General features: G+C 54.1%; 11 protein-coding genes across 11 annotated transcripts; 8 read left to right on the plus strand and 3 right to left on the minus strand.

Moving 5' to 3' along the window:
* Positions 1-479: 479 nt before the first annotated feature.
* rho3 (Rho family GTPase RHO3) lies at positions 480-2,277 on the plus strand. The gene is made up of 8 exons (XM_025671825.1): positions 480-854; positions 921-971; positions 1,033-1,050; positions 1,119-1,135; positions 1,201-1,215; positions 1,281-1,402; positions 1,456-1,657; positions 1,714-2,277. Exons 1-8 carry the CDS (start codon positions 805-807, stop codon positions 1,830-1,832), a joined length of 594 nt encoding a protein of 197 aa, XP_025529015.1. The 5' UTR covers positions 480-804; the 3' UTR covers positions 1,833-2,277.
* Positions 2,278-2,379: 102 nt separating this feature from the next.
* BO86DRAFT_359955 (lipoyl(octanoyl) transferase LIP2) lies at positions 2,380-3,506 on the minus strand (the record flags this gene model as incomplete). Its single annotated transcript, XM_025669793.1, has 1 exon — positions 2,380-3,506. The coding sequence occupies exon 1, from the start codon at positions 3,349-3,351 to the stop codon at positions 2,380-2,382; it is 972 nt and encodes a 323-aa protein (XP_025529016.1). The 5' UTR covers positions 3,352-3,506.
* Positions 3,507-3,679: 173 nt separating this feature from the next.
* BO86DRAFT_336538 (pyridoxamine 5'-phosphate oxidase family protein) lies at positions 3,680-4,923 on the minus strand. The gene is made up of 2 exons (XM_025668916.1): positions 4,532-4,923; positions 3,680-4,472 (listed from the first exon to the last, which is right to left on the minus strand). Exons 1-2 carry the CDS (start codon positions 4,646-4,648, stop codon positions 3,861-3,863), a joined length of 729 nt encoding a protein of 242 aa, XP_025529017.1. The 5' UTR covers positions 4,649-4,923; the 3' UTR covers positions 3,680-3,860.
* A 1,075-nt stretch (positions 4,924-5,998) lies between these two features.
* On the plus strand, positions 5,999-7,227 carry BO86DRAFT_310166 (NIPSNAP family protein; the record flags this gene model as incomplete). Its single annotated transcript, XM_025667849.1, has 2 exons — positions 5,999-6,674; positions 6,743-7,227. 2 exons carry the CDS (start codon positions 5,999-6,001, stop codon positions 7,225-7,227), a joined length of 1,161 nt encoding a protein of 386 aa, XP_025529018.1.
* A 1,002-nt stretch (positions 7,228-8,229) lies between these two features.
* BO86DRAFT_388337 (aminoalcoholphosphotransferase) lies at positions 8,230-10,444 on the plus strand. The gene is made up of 7 exons (XM_025671826.1): positions 8,230-8,738; positions 8,809-8,818; positions 8,881-9,038; positions 9,103-9,149; positions 9,212-9,307; positions 9,363-10,027; positions 10,079-10,444. The coding sequence occupies exons 1-7, from the start codon at positions 8,599-8,601 to the stop codon at positions 10,193-10,195; spliced, it is 1,233 nt and encodes a 410-aa protein (XP_025529019.1). The 5' UTR covers positions 8,230-8,598; the 3' UTR covers positions 10,196-10,444.
* A 579-nt stretch (positions 10,445-11,023) lies between these two features.
* BO86DRAFT_310337 (40S ribosomal protein eS27) lies at positions 11,024-11,357 on the plus strand (the record flags this gene model as incomplete). The annotated part of the gene is made up of 2 exons (XM_025667858.1): positions 11,024-11,086; positions 11,175-11,357. Coding segments are annotated over 2 exons (246 nt in total), but the record flags the coding sequence as incomplete, so codon positions are not given.
* Positions 11,358-13,126: 1,769 nt separating this feature from the next.
* Positions 13,127-14,276, plus strand: BO86DRAFT_418064 (purine and uridine phosphorylase; the record flags this gene model as incomplete). Its single annotated transcript, XM_025675061.1, has 5 exons — positions 13,127-13,234; positions 13,272-13,451; positions 13,490-13,573; positions 13,676-14,117; positions 14,221-14,276. 5 exons carry the CDS (start codon positions 13,127-13,129, stop codon positions 14,274-14,276), a joined length of 870 nt encoding a protein of 289 aa, XP_025529021.1.
* A 487-nt stretch (positions 14,277-14,763) lies between these two features.
* BO86DRAFT_62082 (ankyrin repeat domain-containing protein) lies at positions 14,764-15,392 on the plus strand. Its single transcript, XM_025677510.1, has one exon. The coding sequence runs from the start codon at positions 14,915-14,917 to the stop codon at positions 15,335-15,337; it is 423 nt and encodes a 140-aa protein (XP_025529022.1). The 5' UTR covers positions 14,764-14,914; the 3' UTR covers positions 15,338-15,392.
* Positions 15,393-15,905: 513 nt separating this feature from the next.
* BO86DRAFT_388340 (alpha/beta hydrolase) lies at positions 15,906-17,086 on the plus strand. Its single transcript, XM_025671827.1, has one exon. It carries the CDS (start codon positions 16,077-16,079, stop codon positions 16,992-16,994), a length of 918 nt encoding a protein of 305 aa, XP_025529023.1. The 5' UTR covers positions 15,906-16,076; the 3' UTR covers positions 16,995-17,086.
* On the minus strand, positions 17,069-18,957 carry BO86DRAFT_388341 (proteasome regulatory particle lid subunit RPN5). Its single transcript, XM_025671828.1, has 5 exons — positions 18,746-18,957; positions 18,638-18,694; positions 18,342-18,578; positions 17,787-18,275; positions 17,069-17,729 (listed from the first exon to the last, which is right to left on the minus strand). The coding sequence occupies exons 1-5, from the start codon at positions 18,827-18,829 to the stop codon at positions 17,127-17,129; spliced, it is 1,470 nt and encodes a 489-aa protein (XP_025529024.1). The 5' UTR covers positions 18,830-18,957; the 3' UTR covers positions 17,069-17,126.
* A 621-nt stretch (positions 18,958-19,578) lies between these two features.
* Positions 19,579-21,658, plus strand: BO86DRAFT_62134 (putative siroheme synthase). Its single transcript, XM_025677511.1, has one exon. The coding sequence runs from the start codon at positions 19,829-19,831 to the stop codon at positions 21,533-21,535; it is 1,707 nt and encodes a 568-aa protein (XP_025529025.1). The 5' UTR covers positions 19,579-19,828; the 3' UTR covers positions 21,536-21,658.
* Positions 21,659-21,699: the final 41 nt, after the last annotated feature.

A 21,699-nucleotide genomic window follows, 5' to 3' on the forward strand; every position in this document is an offset into this window, starting at 1 on the left:
GACCTTGACTACCAATGGAGCACAATCCTTCCAAGTGGATACGATCAGCATGCCTCAGTCCGAGACAGGCTTTTTCTTAGTATCAACCAGTTATGATTCTGGGCAACACGATACTCCTACATAGAGTACTGCCCTGTACAGTACAGCGCAGAGTCTAAGTGCTAATGTACAGTAGTATCCTTGAAGCAATTGACCAAAGTGTCCATGTACTACTGCATGTAGAAAAGGAGGCAAACGGCCTCACTAAACTCATGATCGACACGCTTCAGAGCTGCAGCAACGGCCACCATATCATATTCTCTCCGCCACATTGAAGAATTCCAGCGGTACTCCGTAGTTGGCAGATGAAGATCGGCTCATTCGTGGAGCCTCCGATGACATCTGCTGCTGCTGCTGCTGCTGCGCTGCAACTCCGCCGCCTAGCCATGACTCGCGCCCCGTCAATAATCAGTTACTAAGTAATTCTTCCTCTTCACTCTCTTCTACTTCGTGTTCGCATCCAACTAAACCTTTCGTCACAACCACCTCGTGAAACCTCATCATTTCCTATTATTCAAGTTTCGCCTGCCTAGGATAATAATTTCCTTCTGACCCAGACGCAAACAACCTTACGTCCATCCATCCATACATCCAATCTCCGCTCGCTCGCCACTGTCGAACCCCGTTCCCCGATCTAGAACCTCCCCCCCTCTCCCATCTCTCTCCTCCACCCCCCTTCCCTCCCTTATCTTCGCCGGGACCCTTCGACCCTTTCCCCCCTTGCGATTCCTCCACCAACACCGAATTCTTACTGCCACCATCACAATGAGTCTCTGTGGGCGTCAAAAAGTCGTGCGCCGGAAGATGGTGCTCTTGTCAGTGCAATCTAGAACCTATCGGTCGGCCAGCTGGGAACTTGAAGAGCTGACTTCCTAGATAAGAGGAGACGGTGCTTGCGGAAAGACCTCGGCTTTGAATGTATTCACTAGAGGGTTTGGCCATCTGATTTACCCCCTGTTTTCTCCCAACCGAACTAACATCCTCCCACTCTAGATATTTCCCCACGGTCTAGTGAGACACCTGCTTTGCGCTTATGCTTGTTTGCGATTGATTTATTGACCGCAGCATGGACTGCATAGTGAACCCACCGTCTTCGGTACGCATTGGCTGTTCCTCCCTCCCTTGAGATGATAGGCTCGCTAATGTGTCATTGAAAATTAGAGAACTATGTACATGGTACTGTCCCTCCCCGCCCGATATCGGCCTTGGCCACTCCTATATACTCATTATCCTGCCAACAGACATCTTCGTCGACAATGTACATATGGAACTGTCGCTCTGGGACACCGCGGGCCAGGAAGAGTTCGACCGATTGCGCGCGCTTTCATACGAGGATACGCATGTGATCATGCTCTGCTTCAGCGTAAGGAGGATCGATGCGACCGGCTTTGTGTTGCGATTTTGACCCCGTACTAGGTCGACAGTCGCGATTCGTTCGAGAACGTGGCCAGCAAATGGATCGAGGAGATTTCCGAGAACTGCCCCAGCGTGAAGCTGGTCCTCACGGCGCTGAAATGTGACCTGAGAAAGGACGAGTTCCTAAACGACAACCCCAACGCCATTGCCTACGAAGAAGGCCTTGCGAAGGCCAAAGAGATCGGTGCCGTCAAGTATCTGGGTACGGAGTCTTTTACTTTGTGCGAGGTTCAGGCTTTGCTGACAGATGACCTGCAGAATGCTCCGCCGTGCAGAACCGTGGCATCATGGAAACATTCTACGAGGCAGCTAAGGTGGCCCTGGAAGTGAAAACTCAGGGGTCGAACGGCTCCGGGGATCGGTGTATCATTCTGTAGACCTGATGGGTCTCGTTCGCTCTTTGCTTCTGTTCCTTTATTATTATACCCGTTCTCAATATTCCCCCCTATGGTTCGAACAAAACCGACCTGGATCAGTTGCCCTGGATACGTGCCTGCAGTTCGGGGATTGGAGGATCTTGTGTGAACCTTCGAAAGACCTTGTTTCGCCGCAAATTCAGCCAGTCGTACTTTGCATGTGATCGCCCTATGTCTGTTTTCTCTATATATACTTCTCTTTCTTCCACACACACCGCCTTCATATTAACCGTGTACACTTATTGTCTTGATTTCATGTCCCCTGAAGCCTTTGTATTCTGGAAAGCATGCAAGACAAGTCTGGTGGGAGAGATGTTCAAGGCAGATACTCACATCATCATTATATCTCATCCGCATCGTCGCAAGTCCCATCCATATCGTGGTATCGTCCTAAGCATAGATCGAGAAACAAATTCTTGAGTACGAGTATTGATACGATATCTAATCTAATTTTCCCTGGGAAATCGCCCTCAACCCAGGGCTTTTCACCCTTTTACCCATATACTCCCTACTCCCTCAACAAATCCTCCTCACTAACCGAATAAACCTCCTCAATCCCCTCCCCCTTCCCCTTCCCGCCCTGCGCCGCAAAATCGCGATTCACGCGCCGCACAAACGCCTGGACAAACCGGCCCGCCACCGCCGGGATATCCGCCTGCACGCCGAGACCCGCCAGACTGGTGGCCTCGCGCCCTTCCAGCCCGCACGCCACGATCTGCCGGAACCACCACATGGGCTCCTGGGTGACGTTGAACCCGATGCCGAAGCTACTGATGTTCCGCCGCAGATGCACCCCGACCGCCGTGATCTTGTGGGGTAGCTGCTGCGCCGCAGTATCATCTCCGTTCCCGTATTGGCTGGGTAGCGGTGAGGGCGAGGAGGGCGGCTGCACCCATACGCCCGGATCCTCGGTCACCAAGCCCCGCACCCCGTACGAGGCCAGCACGTCGATCACGCTGTTCTCCAGGAGGCGGATGTGGCAGCGCGGGGTCAGCCCCAGGCGCCGCAGGTCGAGGATCGTGTACGCGACCATCTGGCCCGGGCCGTGGTAGGTGGTCTGTCCGCCGCGGAGGGTGGGGTGGTATTCTGCTTTCCCTGGGGGTTGGTCCTGGGAAGACGGGTAGGGCGTGGGCGGGATGAGGAGGGAGCGGATTTGTTCGAGGGGTGGGGGGAGGGAGAGCGTGGTGTGGCTTTGGGATTCATTTGATGTGGAGGGCGAGGGTGAGGGTGTAGCGGCGGCGGTCGTGTCGCGCGGGCTGGTGTTCGAGGGCGGGAGGTCGCGGCGGCCGGTCGTGTAGACGGGGTGCGGGGTGAAGGTGATGATTGTTGGGTCCGGGGGCGGTGGCAGCGGGGAGGCGGTGTCGTTCGCCGCGGAGAGGGCTTTCTTGTGCGTGAGGAGGCGCGTGGTGAGGGTTTGTTGGAGGTGGGAGATGCGCGTGAAGGAGGTTAGGTCCGGGTAGTGGATGTGGGCGAGGCGCATTTTGGATTGTCTTTGTGGGGGTCCGTGTGATGGGGGTGCTGGATTGTGGGTGTTTTTAGGGGGTATGGCAGGAGTTGCTCATAGCGTTGACGGTTGATGGTTGGGAGAAGGGCAATTGGGTTGTGGAAAGGTAATTGAGGTTGGAGGAGGGGAGCTGAAGATGACGGTTTGCGCGGGCGGATTAAGCTTGAGCGGGATGGACGTCACCGCGGAAAACTACCTAAGTGGTTTAGGACGGAGTCGGTGGGAGAGTTAACTTGGCCGCCGCTTGCTGGCCGGACGATCATGTGATGACAGCTATTTTAAAGCTGGACTATATTCATGGCCTGAAAGCTGAAATCCCTATGTATAAACATGTTGGTTTTTCATGATACGCAGATGTAGTCACTAGACTTTTGGACACATGCCCCCAAACCACTGATATGGACATGATATGGTTTGGACAGAGTATACAATGCGGCATTTGTATTGGTCGAGACAATTGAGACAAAAAGTACTGGAGCTCAAAATCATGCAGGCGCAACTCCGTTGACCAAGGACTCCTGCGACTCGCCTTCGCGAACCAATTGCCAATCACGCACTCCTCCCTTCCAGTCCGCAATACGTCCCTCGCGCACCTGCACAGTCACTACCCGCACATCACTGTCAATCGAGATGCTCGGCCTTCTTGCTCCCGGCTGTTGTTGGACCTGCTGTCCGAACGTGCCGATCTCCTCCTCGAAAGTGTTGTTCTCCAAGTGCTGTGTCTTGCACCATTCCTCCTCCTCCGAACCAGGCTCCAGAACCCGGGCAGTACCGGCAATTGTCGTGGAGATGCTCGACAGCGCACTCGTGTTCAGATTCAGCAGTAGGCTAGCCAAGGATGAGCGGGTGGCTGCGGGTGGCGGAGAGCCCTCTCGGTCACCCCCGGGGTGGGGTGCGCGCGTAGGAGGACGGTGGGAGACCCAGTCGTGGACCAAAAGGGAGACACGAGGATTTGTCAGAATCTGGTTGGTCTTGCGAGACGATGGGTTGGTGGTCATGATAATCGTGGGGTATGGGTCGAACGGGGTGGAGGGTAGGTAGGTGTATGACATGAGGGAGATGTGGGGGGTCATGCCATCGGTGGTTGCAAGATGAAGCTAGGGAGAGAGATTAGAGAGTGACCGTGAGTCTGAGCCTACAGCTAGCAAGCACTTACAAAGCGTGAGTTCTTGAGGCTGGAGACCACCTCCGTAGGCAAGGTGCTGGCGACATGCGGGTGGCAGGTCGAGGCGGACGCCTCGTACGAAAGGGGAGGATTGTTGGGGTCTGCCATGATGATTGTTGAAGATGTACGTTTTCTCAAAACCCTTCCTGTATTGGTTGTGATACGTGCCTCTCAGTATACACTGTGAACTGATCAAGAGCAGCTGAGAATGGCGGCAGCGCAAGTGGAGGGGCTGCGGAAGCCAGAGCAGCTCACTATCACTCACTAATCCAGATTGGGGATGAGCGGTTGAGCGCGGATCACCAGGCGGGCCGAGTCGATTACCTAACACCCGTTGCTTGTCTGGCAACGCTCGCTTGCCGTCGACGTCATCGAGATCGAGCTCTGTTTTGATCTGATGATTCGGTGCTTATGGAGATTGTGCCTGGGGCAAAATAGCTGCTAATTGCTAGGTGCTGGAGACACAATGATGAAGTTTTACCCGTTCAGACTGATAGGGCAAAAGGAGCTGGAGGTGCCACTTGTTTCGTCATGGTGGTCTCAGCCATCGAGCGATAATACTCGTTGTTGGCCTGAAGATCGCGGCAGAGTCCAGACGGTGACGAATCATCCGCAACTCTTCCGTTATCAGGAGAGCTCCTCCTCCAGATCCTTTTCGGCAGGATGAGCGGATGCAGGGCCTAGGATCACTCGGTCATATGGATTACTTCACTGGGGCCGAGCTTGGTGATACCTACTACTCACCTTATAAGAACAGGTGATGACTGGCAATACTATTACCCAAGTAATCTATCAGTCACCCACAGTTAGCACTACTGGCCAATTTCCCCGCACTTTGCTCCGTAACTAGTAGTGACGGTCGACTTTCCCCAGCTTCCAAAAACACACACCTACGGTACTTCGGGGGTACCTCTCAGCTTTTCAGCTCTCGCCCTCCGCTCCTCTTCTTCTTCACCTCCTCTTCCACACTCACGCCTCTTACCTCTCAACCAGTGTCATTTGATCCCTCACCACCACCACCACCAATAATTACCCCGGCCCAATTCTACCAACCAGTATCATCCTGATCCCCAGGATTAATGCTACTCCGCCCCCGGACAATTCCACCAGTTCCTCTTTGCTGCTAATCCTGGCCTCCAACGCTTGCTACCCGACTGGTTCTCAGCGATACTTCCTGCCGTGCTCTTTCCTCTCAGCCATTTGGTCAGGTCACTAAGTTGTCGCGTGCTGGCCTCGATATATCCCTGTCCTCTTGTGTCTCAGCATCTGTGGTTTCCCCTCCCTACTTATTAAACCCCTCTCCTGCAATCCTCCTCTGTTGCCTTCACTGCTCTGTGCTTGGGTTGATCATACGGTTGACCCTTCCTTTGCCAGCGTCTTTTCACCCACCATTGTTTCTATTTGTTTCCAGTCGGATTTCTGGCCTTTAGGCAGCTGCTTGTCGTAAACGCATAAGCCATGTTCGCACAACGCATGGTCCGTCCAGCTTCTGTGCTGGCTCGCCCCTTCAGTTCCTCTGTTGCTGCCTTCCGTGCCCCTTCCATCCGTGACCTCACCCCCGACTCGGCTGCTGAGTTTAACGCACGGCAAAAGGAGTTTCGCGAGAACCTGGAGGTGTCTCGCAAGAAGAGAGAACAGCAAGAGAGTCAGTCTGTCGATGCTTCTGCTTCTTCCTCTGCATCATCCCCTTCAATTCGTGATCGCTTCCGTGAGTACGCTACCGCTCCCACTGCTCCGCTCGAGAGCAATGGAAGCTGTAACAACAGCCCCGACCTTGAAGCTGCAGACGTACCTGTTGAGAAGGCATTGGGCTCACTCTCTGTTTATCATAAACTAGAAGACGAACAGCTGCTGGAATCTAGCCAGTCTCCGAAGCGCGGTCCGCTGTCGTCACTCATCTACGGAACGAAGGAAGGCCAGCAGCTCGACAAGGACATCGAACGGTCGTTCTCGCAAGTGCTCGCCCGCGGCAAATACGTCCATTCCATTGTCTTCCACGATGTCAAGCCCGACAAAGTCGATGAATATGTCAACCTCGTTGGCCAGTGGTATCCTCGCATGGCGACCGACCCTGAGAACAGGGTCAACTTAGTCGGCAGTTGGCGTACCCAAGTCGGCGATAACGACACCTTTGGTATATATAACAGCCGACCGTTCTTAATGGTGCTGGTCCAAGTTTGCGTACTAACAGCTCGATTACAGTCCACATCTGGGAATACCAGCGATACGAAGGTTACCACGCATCCTTGCATAATATCGCCTCTCATCCCGAGTTCGAAGCCTTTGACCGGAAGCTGAAGAGCTTGATCAAAAGCAAGAAGACGTCGCTCATGCAGGAGTTTTCCTTCTGGCCCACAACCCCTCCTCGACGCCTCGGTGGCCTGTTCGAACTTCGTTCATATACTCTTCACCCTGGGAACCTCTTGGAATGGGAGACACATTGGCGTCGCGGCCTCACCGCTCGCCGAGAGGTCATGGAGGGAGTCGGTGCTTGGTTTGTACAGATTGGAGACTTGAACACAGTGCACCATCTCTGGCAATTCGCCAACCTGGAGGAGCGGAAGATTCGCCGCGAACAGTCCTGGGGCATTGAAGGCTGGGCGGAGACGGTGCACAAGACCGTCCCGTTGATCCAGAGCATGCAGAGTCGGATCTTGATCCCGATGCCGTGGAGCCCTGTCGGCTAAAGAGATTGGGTAGGCTGCGGGGAAGAAGGATCGGTGATCACAAGACAGAACCGTCCGAGCGAACTAGCCAAGTATGCAGAACCGACCAGGTTGCGGGCTTCCTTTGCAATCCATGCACCATGGATCAGGACAGGGCAGGAGGGCGAGGATCCAAACCGCCAGTGAGCGGTTCGACAGAAGGAGCGTGGGGCAACCCAGCTTTGTCCTTTCTTCCACAAATCCTGGAACTGAGGGAGTCCTTGACCTCGTTGGTCTTTATCCACACATTCCCTTAACCGGCCCCACGGTGTATCGTACCTGAATTAGCATATATTGAAACTGTGTTCTTTGCTCTTCTTTGTTCTGAATCTTCTAGTCGTACATCTTTTCTCTATTTTCTCTATGTTTCTTGTAGTCTAATTATTGTTGAGGCGACCTAAGAACTTTAGGGTCAAAGATGGGCCGAACATCAAGTCGCGGCCCATGGTCCCGCTTTGTTGTGCTAGCGGAGCTAGCGTAATTGAGTCCATCCCCGCTCTGTACGCGACCGAGTCACGGTGTCGAGTTGGGTGTCAAATGTTACCTCGGGTCGAATGACGACTCGGCGAGGGAGAAGACTGGTGGTATCCTCTAAGCAACCCCACCTTGGGGGGACATAGGTCATTTCGGTTGACGACGATCTAAGCCCCGGACGGCACAAGGAAGAATGCCAGAATGAGTGATGCATGGTGCTTTGTCCTAGTGAAGTCATATTAAACCACTGAACCAGCAAATCAAAGATACAGCTGCACGTGCGCCACTTCGCCAAGGGATCGAATCTTTCGACGATGTGCGGTGAGGTTCTTTCTCTGCGAGTCTGCAGCCCTAGAGAGGTGTAGGAAGTGTTGAATGTTGACTGGCTGTCCTCCCCTCCTCCCCGCCTTTCCATCAAGCATCTTTTCCGCCGGCAGAAAAAAAAGAGGGTCGTTGGGAAAACAAAACAACCAAGGAAAAATTCATGGTTGAAAAGCGAACAACATCATCGTCTGCTTTTTATTCTTCTTCCTTCGGCACCTCTCTTTGTCCTAGCCCTTTTCCTTTTCTTTTTTTTTTTTTAATTTTATTTTTCATCTTTCATATTACATTTTCAGATCGACTTCCAGTTCTTTTCGAAGTTGATTCTTATTCCGACGTCCTCCCTCCCTTCCTACTTCCGGGACATCTGGATATTCTGACATCAATCTTAATTTGCCGCCTAATAGGCTTCCTTTTCCGCGCGTGAAGAATAACAAGGGCAAAACATACTCGAGCCTTTCACATCCTACAGTTGATTCATCGGACGTACCGTATCGATTCTTGTAGTTCGAAGGGATAAAGTCCAGCTTGCATCAATCGCCAGCACCACCAGGCAAGATGGTGTACATACGCCAGCACGAACTGCCCGCTCTGCGGCAGTATCGCTATGCAGGAGTGGACCACTCGCTCGTCAGTCGTTATGTTCTGAAGCCCTTTTACAATGATTTTGTCATTAAGTTCTTTCCGATGAGCATGGCGTAAGTAGTTGTTCATGTTGTTCTCACCGGCTGCATACCTCTTGCTAACGACCTCTTCCCTCGGCCTTAGTCCTAATGCTGTAAGTTATCTGGCCTGATCGTTCTGCAGCTGGAACGAGACATAATAACGGGGGACCGGCAGATCACCTTGACCGGCTTCTTCTTCGTGGTAGTCAACTTTATCACCATCCTATGGTACAACCCGACCCTAGACCAGGACTGCCCTTCCTGGGTCTATGCCAGTTGCGCCCTCGGGTTGTTTCTCTATCAGACGTTCGACGGTGTAGACGGCATCCAAGCGTATGAACAAGCCCCTCGCGCCTTCTTTCTACTGGTAGAAAGGACACTAAATGGAACAACGCAGGCGGAGAACAAAGCAAAGCGGCCCTCTGGGGGAGCTGTTTGATCACAGTAAGTCGGAAGATCTAAGCTTGTATGAAAAGCGAGTATGGAACCTAAGTGCTTTCCCCCAGGTGTCGATGCTTGCAACACCGCCTTGGGAGTTCTGATCTTCTGTGCGGCTATGAACCTCGGCCAATCATGGTCTACGATCCTGACTCTTTTTGGATGTATGTGCTTTGCTCCAATGGGGAGTGAGCCGCTGAGATGCTGACATGGTAGCAGCGACTATGACTTTCTATGTCCAGACCTGGGACGAGTACTACACCCAGGTACTGACCCTAGGAATTATCTCCGGCCCCGTTGAGGGCGTTCTCACTCTCTGCGTGGTGTTTGGGTTTACCGCATACATGGGTGGTGGCAGCTTCTGGCACCGGCCCATGCTGGAGACTATCGGACTCCCCAAGCCAGACTTCCTGCCAGACCAGCTTTATGGAATGGCCTTCACGCAGTGGTACATGGTTTATGGCGCGGTTCTCCTCTTCTTCGCCACGGGTTCCAGCATCGTGCATGTCATGAAGATTCGCAGCGAGCGTGGCCAAGACCCCATCAAGCCTCTCTTCGGCCTCCTTCCGCTTGTGGCTGTGTGGACCTTTGTTCCGGCCTACCTCTATCTTCAGCCGACCATCCTGGAAAACTACGCCATCCCATTCTGTTTGTACGTTGGCCTGGTCAACGCGTATGCGGTGGGCAGAATGATCATCGCGCATTTGACCAAAACCAGTTTCCCATACTTCAACATGCTCCTAGTGCCTCTCGCCCTGGCTACCATTGACAGTGTTGGCGACAAGTACGGATGCTGGTCGAGCTTGCTTGGCGGTGAGGTTGGCCAGGCTGCTTTCCTGTGGGTGTGTTTGGGTTTGTCGATCGGCGTGTATGGTAGTTTCGTGGTGAGTATTGACAATTCTTCCGGTGGATGAACAGGCGCTAATCGTATCCAGCATGATATCATCACGACGATATGTGACTACATCGACATCTGGTGCTTGACTATCAAGCACCCGCACCCGCGTGTGGAGGTGGTTGTGACAAACGGAGCCCCAAAGAAAACGAACTAGAGTAGCGCATATTGGTGTCGCATGACGGGAAGTAATATCTCGACGGAGGAGTGGCTTGCGGTGTATGATAGAGACGATGTTATTCGAGCGTTAGGTGGCGAAGTCAACTTAGTATGCATGGAGGTGCCATTGGATAATGATGTCGTGAGTGTTGTGCCGGGGATGGATGTGTCGGGTACATGTCGCCCGGACGAAGCATTGTTTAGTCATGAGTTAAGAGTCAAGCAGCGTATATCATTCTTATCAGCGAATCCTGTCCAGCCAGTATCGAGTACGCCGATATGCATCTGTATAGAAGAATGACCGAAGGACCTTGAAGGACATGGTAGGATCTCGAAAGCTGAGATAAGCGCGCGACGATTGGCGGAGAGGGCGGGCGGCACGGGGTGAACAGACGGGCCGGGCCCCCCAGCTGCCTGAAGCGGCAGGGTAAGCGAGAGGGTTGCAACCCTATTTTGCCCCCAAACGGGCTGGCTGGGTGACGCCGTCGAGAATTCCCTTCAATCCTCGCCCTCTCTACGAGTCCACCTTTTTGCTTTCACCCTCAAGCAGGCCATCATCATCAGCGCTTCATTCAACCTCCCTCGCTGATCGACTTTTTGTCTCGTCAAGATGGTAGGTCCCTACCCTTCCTGGAGCCCTCTCGATACACCACGCAACACATCCCCATGTCCGGCAAGCACACCGGCTGCACCGACTGTCATGTCGCTATCCCCTCAGTGCCTTAACGTCGCCGTCGCCACCTTATCGCCGAACCATCGAAATTTTTTTTTTCTCGAACGGACTTGGTCAAGGAACACTTTCGCTAACAGGATGATACATCAATAGGTTCTCGCGGTCGACCTCCTCAACCCCACGCCTCAGGCTGAGGCCCGCAAGCACAAGCTCAAGGTATGATGATACCCGGGTGGAAATGGAAAAAGATGGATTTGATATTCCGAAATCGAACTCTTGGCTAAGACATTCGGCAAAACAACAGCAACTTGTGCCTGCTCCCCGCTCCTTCTTCATGGACGTCAAGTGCCCCGGCTGCTTCACCATCACCACCGTCTTCTCCCACGCCCAGACTGTCGTCGTCTGCGCCGGTTGCTCCACCGTCCTGTGCCAGCCCACCGGTGGTAAGGCCCGTCTCACTGAGGGCTGCTCTTTCCGCCGCAAGTAAATGTATCGATAATCGCGCGCAATAAAAACCTCCCGTGGTCGGAGCGATGATGAAAGCAATGTGGCGTTCTTCGATGATGATGGATTAATATATCTCGTTTTTTCTTTGAAGGAAAGCAAGATTTCAGATAGAAGATGGAATCCTCGCCCCCCTTTCTTGTGCGAGAAGCAGTCCCCCCCGCAGAGAACCCTCCCTTACCCAAGGGAAATGAAAAAAAGACAATTTTTGATCAGACATACCCATTTCTTTTTTTCCATACTTCAGAAAACAAAAGCAATTCTTCGGTTTTATCACTTTTGCTTTCTTCCCTATTCTCTGTTCACGTTCACAAGAGGGGCGTTCCGGATATCTGGCAACTACGAATCAAAAGAGACACTACAGTTTGACAACCATGATTCGGTCCTCGAGAGACAAATTCCTTCTCCAGTTTCTATTGCCATTTATCTGAATTCCTTCTTCGACTTGATTGTTTCTGATTCTTTCTTGGATGTACCCATGTTGATTCCATTAACGGATGTACATCGCCAACTTTTCACAAAGCCAACAATCCGGAGCACGACATACAGTACCACCGCCACGATTGCACGAGCTATGCCGGGATGCCACAGGGACTGGGGATGATTTGGAAATGGATTGATGGTCAGCAGCAGATGCGACTGGGATACGGCACTCGGCACTCGGCATTCGACTTCTCTCTCGTGACGGAACAATCGTTGGTTCGGGGAATCGAGACCTGAAGAGGCTTTTTACCCCAAGGTGGTACTGTATCTCTCTCTCCGTGCGGGTAGCAATCGTATGTTTTTCTTATGGTCATCTGTACTCGTAGTCCCGGCATGTAGTATGATAAGACCATTGTAACGGCTCCACCAACACCCCGCAGTAGTGTAGACACTAGGCCAGAGTATCCGGGGACCGGGGATGGGTCTGGAAGTCGGTCTTGTGCTCGGAACTGTATTCGGTACATTGTGTATTTTGTATGAATGACGTAGGCGCCTTCCCTCGGAACAACTGTAGACCAGATTTTATTCCTGTCTGTGCACGGTGAATTCTGACATCTCCCAGTTTCAAAGGTGACCCGACCCTTAAGGTCAACTCGAACATTAGGCAGAATCATGAGGGTAAGACAATCTTATCGAACCTTCTCCGCATTCTGAACTCACGAAGCTGTGATAGCGGATCTCTAAATTAGGCCTAGCGTTTACAACAATGGTAAGGCGCATAATTACTCGCTTGGCGTCCTGCTTATCGATAAGCTCAGTCCAGCATGCAAGTATGAATAGGTAGGAAAAAGACGCTTTACTTAATCGGCTTTGTCTCTCCTTTCAACCTCATACCTACTGTGCTTTGGGGTTATGCTCACACGCTATCTTCCTCGAGATTCATGCTAACCTTCTTGAGCGGCTCAGTACATACGATGCAATAGCGAAGTATCAAATCTTACCAGCGATAGTGCCTCATCTCGTATCTCATACCCGCGAAGCCTGATACAAAATGTACAGTACCGCGAACATTAGCCTTCGCAAGGAAGACACGCACCGTTATAAACATTCTCTAAGACATATCTAAAACTAATTATCTCCAGTGTGTCGAATCCATTGGTCGTCGGTCCTCATGTGTCTTTCTCCTCAGTGGCTCTCAGGCCAAGACCGGAGCGCAGAGTGGCTATGCTGCCATTCAGCTCGCGCGGCTGATCAGGCTGTCCTCACTCCTTCACCCACACAGTCTGTTCCTCCATACAATACCATGCCACTTCATTTCTGCCAGCAATCATGTCTGACCCAAGAGTCTATACCGTGGGTTGGATCTGCGCCATAAGCACGGAGCACGTTGCTGCGCGAGCATTTCTGGACGAGATACACGAGGGACCCGGAATATTTGTCTCCGAATGACTGCAACGATTACACCTTGGGCAAGATTGGTAGACATCATGTCGTCATCGCCGTCTTACCCAATGGTGAGTATGGTACAGCGTTCGCAGCGAGTGTCGCACGGGATATGCTACATAGCTTCCCCAATCTCAGAATTAGTCTGATGGTCGTGGTCGGCGGCGGTGCGCCTAGCGTCAAACATGACATCCGACTCGGGGATATCGTGGTCAGCACTCCACGCGATGCAACGGGGGCATATTCCAGTATGACTTCGGCAAGACGATTCAAGACCAACGGTTCCAGACAACGGGTTTTCTAAGTCAGCCGCCAATGGCTCTACAGACGGCGGTGAGCGGCCTCAGGAGTCAGTACGAGATCTAGGGGCATGCCATCGAAGCGAAGATCGAGAAAATTCTTGAACGAAAGCCGAGGCTGCGCAAGAGATATTAGCGGCCTGCCCCGGATCGCGACAGGCTATATCAGAGTCGAGTTGTCCATGATTCAGATGATGATTGCGATTGCGCTGATATCTGTGGCAATCATCCATCGAACTTGGTCGCGCGGCGCCGACGGTTGGAGGACGAGGATAACCCGGCAGGACATTACGGCCTGATTGCTGCCGCAAATAAGCTTATGAAGGATGCGTCTGTTCGGGATAAACTTGCTGCGGAAAAGGACGTGCTGTGTTTCGAGATGGAAGCAGCGGGGCTGATGAACCACTTCACCTGTTTGGCCATTCGTGGTATATGTGACTACTCTGACACACGCAAAAATAAGGAATGGCAAGGGTATGCCGCCATGACAGCAGCCGCATACGCAAGAGACCTTCTTGACCGGATTCCTCCCAGCCGAGTCGAACGTGAGAAGAAAACCAGCGAGCTTCTGCCTATGTGTCAGTTAGATCTTGTCTTTCTGCTTGAAACTTGCTTGTGTGTCTCTATCAGGGACGAGGTACTGATTCTACCTTCTAATTTCGGCTCAACTTGAAACCATAGCGGACAGTATCAGTGCGGCCAGTCATGCAATCGTCTCTGCTCAGGAAGGTACCTAGAAGTCTTCTCACCACAGACTTGGATTTAAGGCTGAGCTACATAGGATTGGTCTATGATAAAGTCCTGTTCTGGATCTCACCATTGGATTACTCCGCAAAGCACAACGATATTCTCGGAAGACCGTGCGCTAATACCGGGTCGTGGTTGTTATGCCCTCCTGCATTCCGACGCTGGGAAGATACCCCGAACCAGACATTATACTGTCCTGATATCCCAGGGGCTGGGAAGACAGTCCTCCTCTCGGAGCCGGGCCTTGCCTTTCTTTCGATGAGCTTCGCCGCTGGAGAAAAACCTATGTGCTTTCCAATTACGCTGCAAGAAACCTCCGCAAGCATATGTTGGACGTACAGAACCAAAGAACGGTCGAGTCGGCATTCAAGCTTTTCCAGAACAAACGTACAGTATCCAGCATTGCGCAGACTCTATTCGTTGGAGAACGTGGAGTCGGCGTACATGACTTTCCCGGCGACTTCCTGGGCATACACTACGCATCATACCTGGGGCTTGCAGATGTTGTCGCCGATTGCTAGACCAGAATAGAGCAAAGCTAGACGTGTCAGACTCTTATAGACGTACACCACTATCCTGGGCAGCAGAGAATGGGCACGAAGCCGTGGTCAAATTACTGCTGGACAGGATGGATCCGGCATACTTGGAAGTCGATGCCGACTGGACATTGGTCTCGAACAGCGATGCAAGAGATGTCCATGAGTTCGAGCTAGATACCTACACACTCTGTACGACGGGGTCTTCACCAGACGCAGCAGACATGCTTGGCTGGACACCATTATCGTGGGCCGCCAAGGAAGGACACGAAGGAGTAGTCAGAACCCTTCTCGCGAAAGGTGCTACACCAGACCTGGCAGATGCCATGGGCCGGACTCCCTTGTTCCTGGCTGCAGAGGTCATCCGAACGCTCCTCGAGTACAGTGTCGCCGAACTGGACGCGGCAGATATGCTGGACCAGACACCGCTGTCCAGGGCGTCCAAGGAGGGGCATGTAGCGGCGGTACGACATCTACAAGATGAAAGTGCTGCTGTGCATCCAGCGGATGTATAGACCGGACCCCACTGTCTTGGGCGGCCATAAAAGGACATCAAGCCGTGGTCAGGGCCCTGCTGAAGAAGGGTGATGCTGTCACCACGGTGGATCGATTCGGCGACACGCCTCTGTCGCTGGCCGCAGAGGGAGGCTCGCCAGCTGTATTCAGTATACTCTGTGAGTACGGGGCTACGCTGCCAACCTAGGTAATTGATTACTATGTCATTGAATCGAGAAGGTGATAAACAAGGCATAAGTGGTTATAACCGTATCTGTATGTATAGTGCTAGCGGTCGATAAGGTCTGGCAAGAATCTTAGGACAGCGGGCGAAACTCGGCGCTGAGAGTGGTTTTTGCCATACCGCCTCCGTGTACGCGGCAGAATTAGTTGTAGACCACGGGCGAAAGCCGGCCGTCGAAACTGTTCTTTTTGTTACCGCCTTGCGCTTGCGGTGGCAGAATTCTCACCACGGGCGAAAGTCGGCCGCTGGAACTGTTCAATCCCTGACCGCCCTCCCAAAAGAGGCAGAAATCCAATGCACCGCCTGGCTCTTATCTTATCGCATCATCCTTCTCATCCACTCTGACTCCGCAACACCGAGGAAGTCAACTCACTTAATCAAAGGCATTGTCTCTCCTTTCTTCCTTCACCATATCTTTCCCTACCTCAAGATTTCAACCTCACCCACCAATCCTCCGGACCTTCTCTTCAAACCCCCATTTAGATATCGAAATCCCAAACCAGCCCCCCTTCAAAATGCCACCCTCGGGAACCCCCCTCAAACTCCTCTGCCTGCACGGCTACACGCAATCGGGCGCCCTTTTCCACGCCAAAACCCGCGCCGTGATCAAGCACCTCACCAAAGCCCTGAGCCCCACCTACACCGTGACGACGGCCTACCCGACGGGCCCGCACCGCCTCTTGCCGTCTGACATCCCGGGCTACGAGCCCCCGACCACGCAAGGCGGGATCGCGGCCACTGACGAAACCGAGGACGACCCCGAAGCCTACGGCTGGTTCCGCCGCTCCAACACCGCCACGCCCCCGCTGTACGCGGGCCTGGAGGAGGGCCTCACCGCGCTGGCGCAGGTCATCCGGGAGGAAGGCCCCTTCGACGCGGTGGTGGGGTTCTCGCAGGGCGCCGCGATGGCCGCGATGGTGGCGTCGTTGCTGGAGACGGGCCGGTTGCAGGTGTTTGAGGGGCTTGAGGATGCGGAGAATGCGTGCCAGGGGACCGAGTTTACTGGGGTGGAGGGGTTTAAGGTGCCGGAGGCGTTGAGGGCGGTCTTGGCGGAGGGTGGTACTGAACAGGGGGGGAGGCAGAGGCAGGGCCCGTTGAAGTTCGCTGTGTGCTATAGTGGGTTCCGCGCGCCCGGGCCGCGGTATCGCGCGTTCTATGAGCCGGGGATCAAGACGCCCGTGTTGCATGTGCTGGGCACGTTGGATGCCGTGGTCGATGAGGGGCGGAGTCGCGCGTTGATTGAGGCGTGTTTGGGCGATCCGGAGGCCCAGGGGAGGGTGGTCTTCCATCCCGGTGGGCATTTTGTGCCGAGTCAGCGGCCGTATTTGGATGCTGTGGTGCGGTTTATCAGGGAGGTTTTGGAGGCGGAGGATGGGGGCACGAAGAAGGGGGTCATGGATGAGGATGTTAATGATATGGAGTTGCCGTTTTGAGTTTATGCGCTAAATAGATGTTGGGGGTGTATAGAGAGTGAAAGCGAGTGTGTGAGAGACTACTGTAGATCATCGTTCATACCATTCCTAATCTAACGTCGGGTTTCTCATTGTACATTGTTCACCGCAATTTCAACGAGCCTTTCCCTTCTCGCCCCGGGTGGGAAGGATCCGAGCCATCATCTCCTCCTTGGTGATAAGGTGGTCAATCCGCTCCAACAGTCCCAACAGGCTCTTCATGTCGCTGCTCCACTCGTTCAGCACGTCGTCCGCGTCGCGCGGCTTCGAGAAGTTGACCAGCCGCGCGGGACGGTCGATCTTGGCGTAGATCGTCTTGGACGTCACCAGCTCGCTGATGTACTTCTCTGTCTCGTCCTCCGCCAGGTCCAGCAGCTCCGTCAACCGGCCCATCTGGATGCGCGTGTAGTACTTGGCCACCACCCGCACGTTGTGCTCGATCACCCGCTTGCGGAGATCCTGCCACCGCCGGTGGGCCTGGTCGTCCGCCGACTGGCTCGGCTGCGCCTTGAAGACGTCGGTCTGGCACAGGTGCGGGCCGAATTGCTCCGCCACCATCGGCCAGCGCATCAGCTCGTGGATGGTGAAGAGCTTCACCAGGCGGGCCTCGACGGGCACCGACGACAGGCGCGAGTCCTGCTGGATCCGGTGCAGGAGGTCCGACTGTTCGTTGTCGTAGGGCGAAAGGACGATGTAATACACGATACGAGCAAGAACCTTGGGCAACAACTGTTAGCAGGATCACCCAAAGGATGCGTGAGGCCAAACACGTACTGCGTGAAGCTGCTCGGGGTTGTTCTGGACCGAGTCCGTATCCAGCACCTCACGGTAGTGCTTGCACACGTCCAGGTATTTGTAGTCGTGGTTGGCGAGGATGATCTGTTGCTCGTAGTAGCGCAGCTTCAGGTCGGTCACATCGTCGTCCACCTCCATGGGCGGCTCATCGGGCTGGCGGGTCTTCTCCCGCTCCTCGGCCTCCTTCTTCAGCTTCTCGATCTCCTCGGCGCTCTTCTTCGGCTTGCGGGCGAAGTACCGCTTGTTGATCTTGCGGCTGAGGATCGTGGCTTGCGTCCAGTCACCCCGCTCTATGCACAGGGCCACTTGCTCTAGGATGAACTCTGTCTTCTCTCTTCGGCTCATCGATCCGAATGTCTCTACCTGCAGCTCGCAGAGGATATCAGCGGCGGCCTGGAGGTCGCCTTGGGTCTTCTTGATGTTGGATAGGATACGGGTGACACGGGCGCGCTCGACTTCGACGAAGATCTAGTGCGGCAAGGCGGCAGTTAGCGAATTTGGTTGGGTTTGGCCGGAGGATGATGTGCGGCTGACCTTTCCCTCGGTCACCGTCCGCAGCGTGGAGATGACTGAGAGCTTGACCTCCAGGTTGGGGGTCTCGTCCAGGAATCCCATCACCACCTGTACCATCTTCGTTATAGCTTGTTTGAGCTGGCCATGCTTCTTCGAGAGCAGCAGCACTTGGTCGTTCAGGAGGGTCCAGTCACCGGAGTTCTTGCTGATTGTGACGATTGTGACGATGATGCGGGATGTGGTGGCCAGATCGGAAGCCTGGAGATGGGCTGGTTAGACGCGGACTTGTCGCCGCACGGGGGCAAGGAGGGTCGCACCTGTCTGGCCTGCTTCTCCAACACCAGAAGCTTGTCAATGGCACCTTGCACATCGGTCTGTAGACGGTCAGCGTTCTGTGAGCTCCAAAGCGATGCTAGTGCGCTGACCTTGGCAAGCTGCTCTGCCTCGGGGATTAGCTTGTCAGCATCCTTGGAGAAGTCCTTCTCCGGCTTCAGCAAGGTTTCGGACATGGTGACGAGGCGTCACTGTAAGTGGGGAGATGATAGATCTGGAGGAAGGGGTATCTAGGGAGTATTGGGCAAGGTCACACAGAGAGGACGTGGATATGGGTGAGAAGATGGGGATGGGAGAATATATGGAGGCGGATTGTTCAAGGCATGGATGGACGGGCTTCGGAGCTCTGACGTGCAGCTCCCAGCTACGTCACGTGAGTAGACAGTGTCCAGCAACCTCCATCTGAACACGACGGTCGCTGTTGTTGTTTACTCCTGCTACTCTGATGAACAATGTGATTTACGCCAGCTTGATCTCTTGTCTCCTCACTTCTTAATTTTCTTCTCGTTTGCATGAATGTCGCCGGTAAGATAAATGGCACGCATTATATATGGTTGGCTCTCTTGCAAGAGAGCTAACTCCTCACTCAGTCAGCAACTGGACAACCCGAACCTCTCCCTGGACTGTCTGCCTGAGGCTCTGAGCTTCTGGATCAGTTTCCTGCTTTTCCGACATCACCAACTGGTCAAGTCAGGGTCTGCCCAATCCGGTAACTCAGAGTAAGCCGACCGCTTATCTAAGCCAGATTCCGAGCACGCAATCACGCAATATGAGGTTAACCGCATTGGGCGACGAATCTATAAAATCCTCAGGGACGAATGACTGCGACGCCGCGGACATTTTGTGTTTTTCTGTTGTGATTCATATCGCAGATAGTCTTATCGACCATATTTGGCTGGCAGTTGGGAGAATTCGCAGTTCTTATCTCCAGGTTATCACTAGGTAGTCATCCGCTGCGTCGAACATTTCCGCGGAGGTGCACTCTCTACCCTCTCGGATTCCATAAATTGAATCGACCATCCTGAGTCATAGGTTTCAAGAGTGTATCTGAAGAGGTCACGTCGTTTACCCGGTGCTCAGTTTACTCAACTACAATTACCCACTGGAGAAGAGAGAAGTTCGAAAGACACGCCACCCACTATAGCCTGCACTGTCCGCAGTGGCGACTTATCATCATGCGGGATGCATCAGATACCAGCTCCCCCGCGCCGTTGTTGACGGCGGTCAACGTCGAGTCGCAGGTGCATCTGATCATTGGAGCAAATCCGCTGGCTGCGGCTCGATGTGCGAAGAGCGTCGAGGCCGGCGCAAAGCCCATTCTGATCACCCCGGAACCGCAGGAGGGGCTGCAATATACGCTTGTTGAGCGGATCGAGAGTGGTTCCGTGCAGTGGGTTCGCCGGGAATTCCAAGATGATGACCTGACCAGCCTGGGAAGGGAAGAAGTCGACCGCGTGGTTGACACAGTCTTTGTCACTCTCGGCGGAAGTGACCCGCGCAGCGCACACATCTCCAAGCTCTGTCGACGGCTTCGGATCCCAGTCAATGTGTCCGATGCCCCCGAGCTCTGCACATTCACGCTCCTATCCACATACTCTGATGGGCCCTTACACATTGGCATCACGACGTCGGGACGCGGGTGTAAACTGGCGTCTCGCCTGCGGCGCGAGATCTCGTCTTCGCTGCCATCGAATCTCGGAAGCGCCATTGACAGACTGGGCGCCGTGAGGAAGCGGCTCTGGGCCGAAGACCACGCAGCCGGACTGTGTGACACGGCACTCGAAGGTGACGAGGACGACTCCACCGGTCAACGCCATACGTTCAACACCCTAGTGACCGAGGACGACATTTCCGCCGCCAAAACCCGACGCGTGCGCTGGCTCTCTCAGATTTGCGAGTACTGGCCCCTCCGCAAGCTCGCCGCCATCACGGATGCCGATATCGCAACCATCCTTGAGGCCTATTCAGCGGGCAAAGACCAACCCACCAACAGCAGCCAGAACGAGTCAAGCAGTCTGGCCCGACGAGGAAAGATCGTCCTGGCTGGTTCCGGCCCCGGCCACCCAGACCTCCTCACCCGGGCCACTTACAACGCCATCCAAAACGCCGACCTCATCCTTGCCGACAAACTCGTCCCTGCCCCGGTCCTGGAGCTGATCCCGCGCCGGACAGAGGTGCATATCGCGCGCAAGTTCCCCGGGAATGCGGATCAAGCGCAGGAGGAGTTCCTGCAGATGGGGCTGGAGGCGCTCCGCCGGGGCCGCCACGTCCTCCGTCTCAAGCAAGGAGACCCCTATCTGTATGGGCGGGGCGGCGAGGAATTCGAGTTCTTCCGCGGCCAGGGCTACGTGCCGATTGTGCTGCCGGGCATCACTAGTGCTCTGAGCGCGCCGCTCTTCGCAGAGATCCCGGCCACCCACCGCGGGGTATCGGACCAGGTGCTGGTGTGTACGGGTACAGGTCGCAAGGGCGCCGCGCCGGCTCCGCCGACGTACGTGCCAACCCAAACGGTGGTGTTTCTGATGGCGCTGCATCGGTTGTCGGCGTTGGTGGAGTCGTTGACCACTGTGCCAGCAGCGGGTGACGAGAACGATCAGTCGTCGCAGCCGACGCGGACGCCCTGGCCGAAGGAGACGCCCTGTGCGATCATCGAGCGGGCTTCGTGTACGGATCAGCGGGTGATCCGGTCCACATTGGAGCATGTGAGTGCTGCGTTCGAGGCGGAGGGGTCAAGGCCCCCTGGGTTGTTGGTTGTGGGAGCCAGTTGCTATGTTCTGCATCCCGCGCAGGGACAGAAATGGGTGGTCGAGGAAGGTTTCCGGAGCTTGGATGAGTTGTGCTTGGAGACGGGTGGTGGTGTTGCCACTGATGAGAGCCAGTGATTGTGTTGTATGTTGTTATGTCTGTTGCATAGATACCCATAGATGATGTATATGAATGAACCCCTGACGCGGGGATGATAGACCGATGGCTTTCCACAGAAAGATATGCCTTTAACCGACTTCTTTCAACCTCCCACTAGCACTCACTTTTGATTCCCACAATG

This window comes from Aspergillus japonicus, assembly GCF_003184785.1.
Source record: "Aspergillus japonicus CBS 114.51 unplaced genomic scaffold BO86scaffold_16, whole genome shotgun sequence".
Lineage (NCBI taxonomy): Eukaryota > Fungi > Ascomycota > Eurotiomycetes > Eurotiales > Aspergillaceae > Aspergillus > Aspergillus japonicus.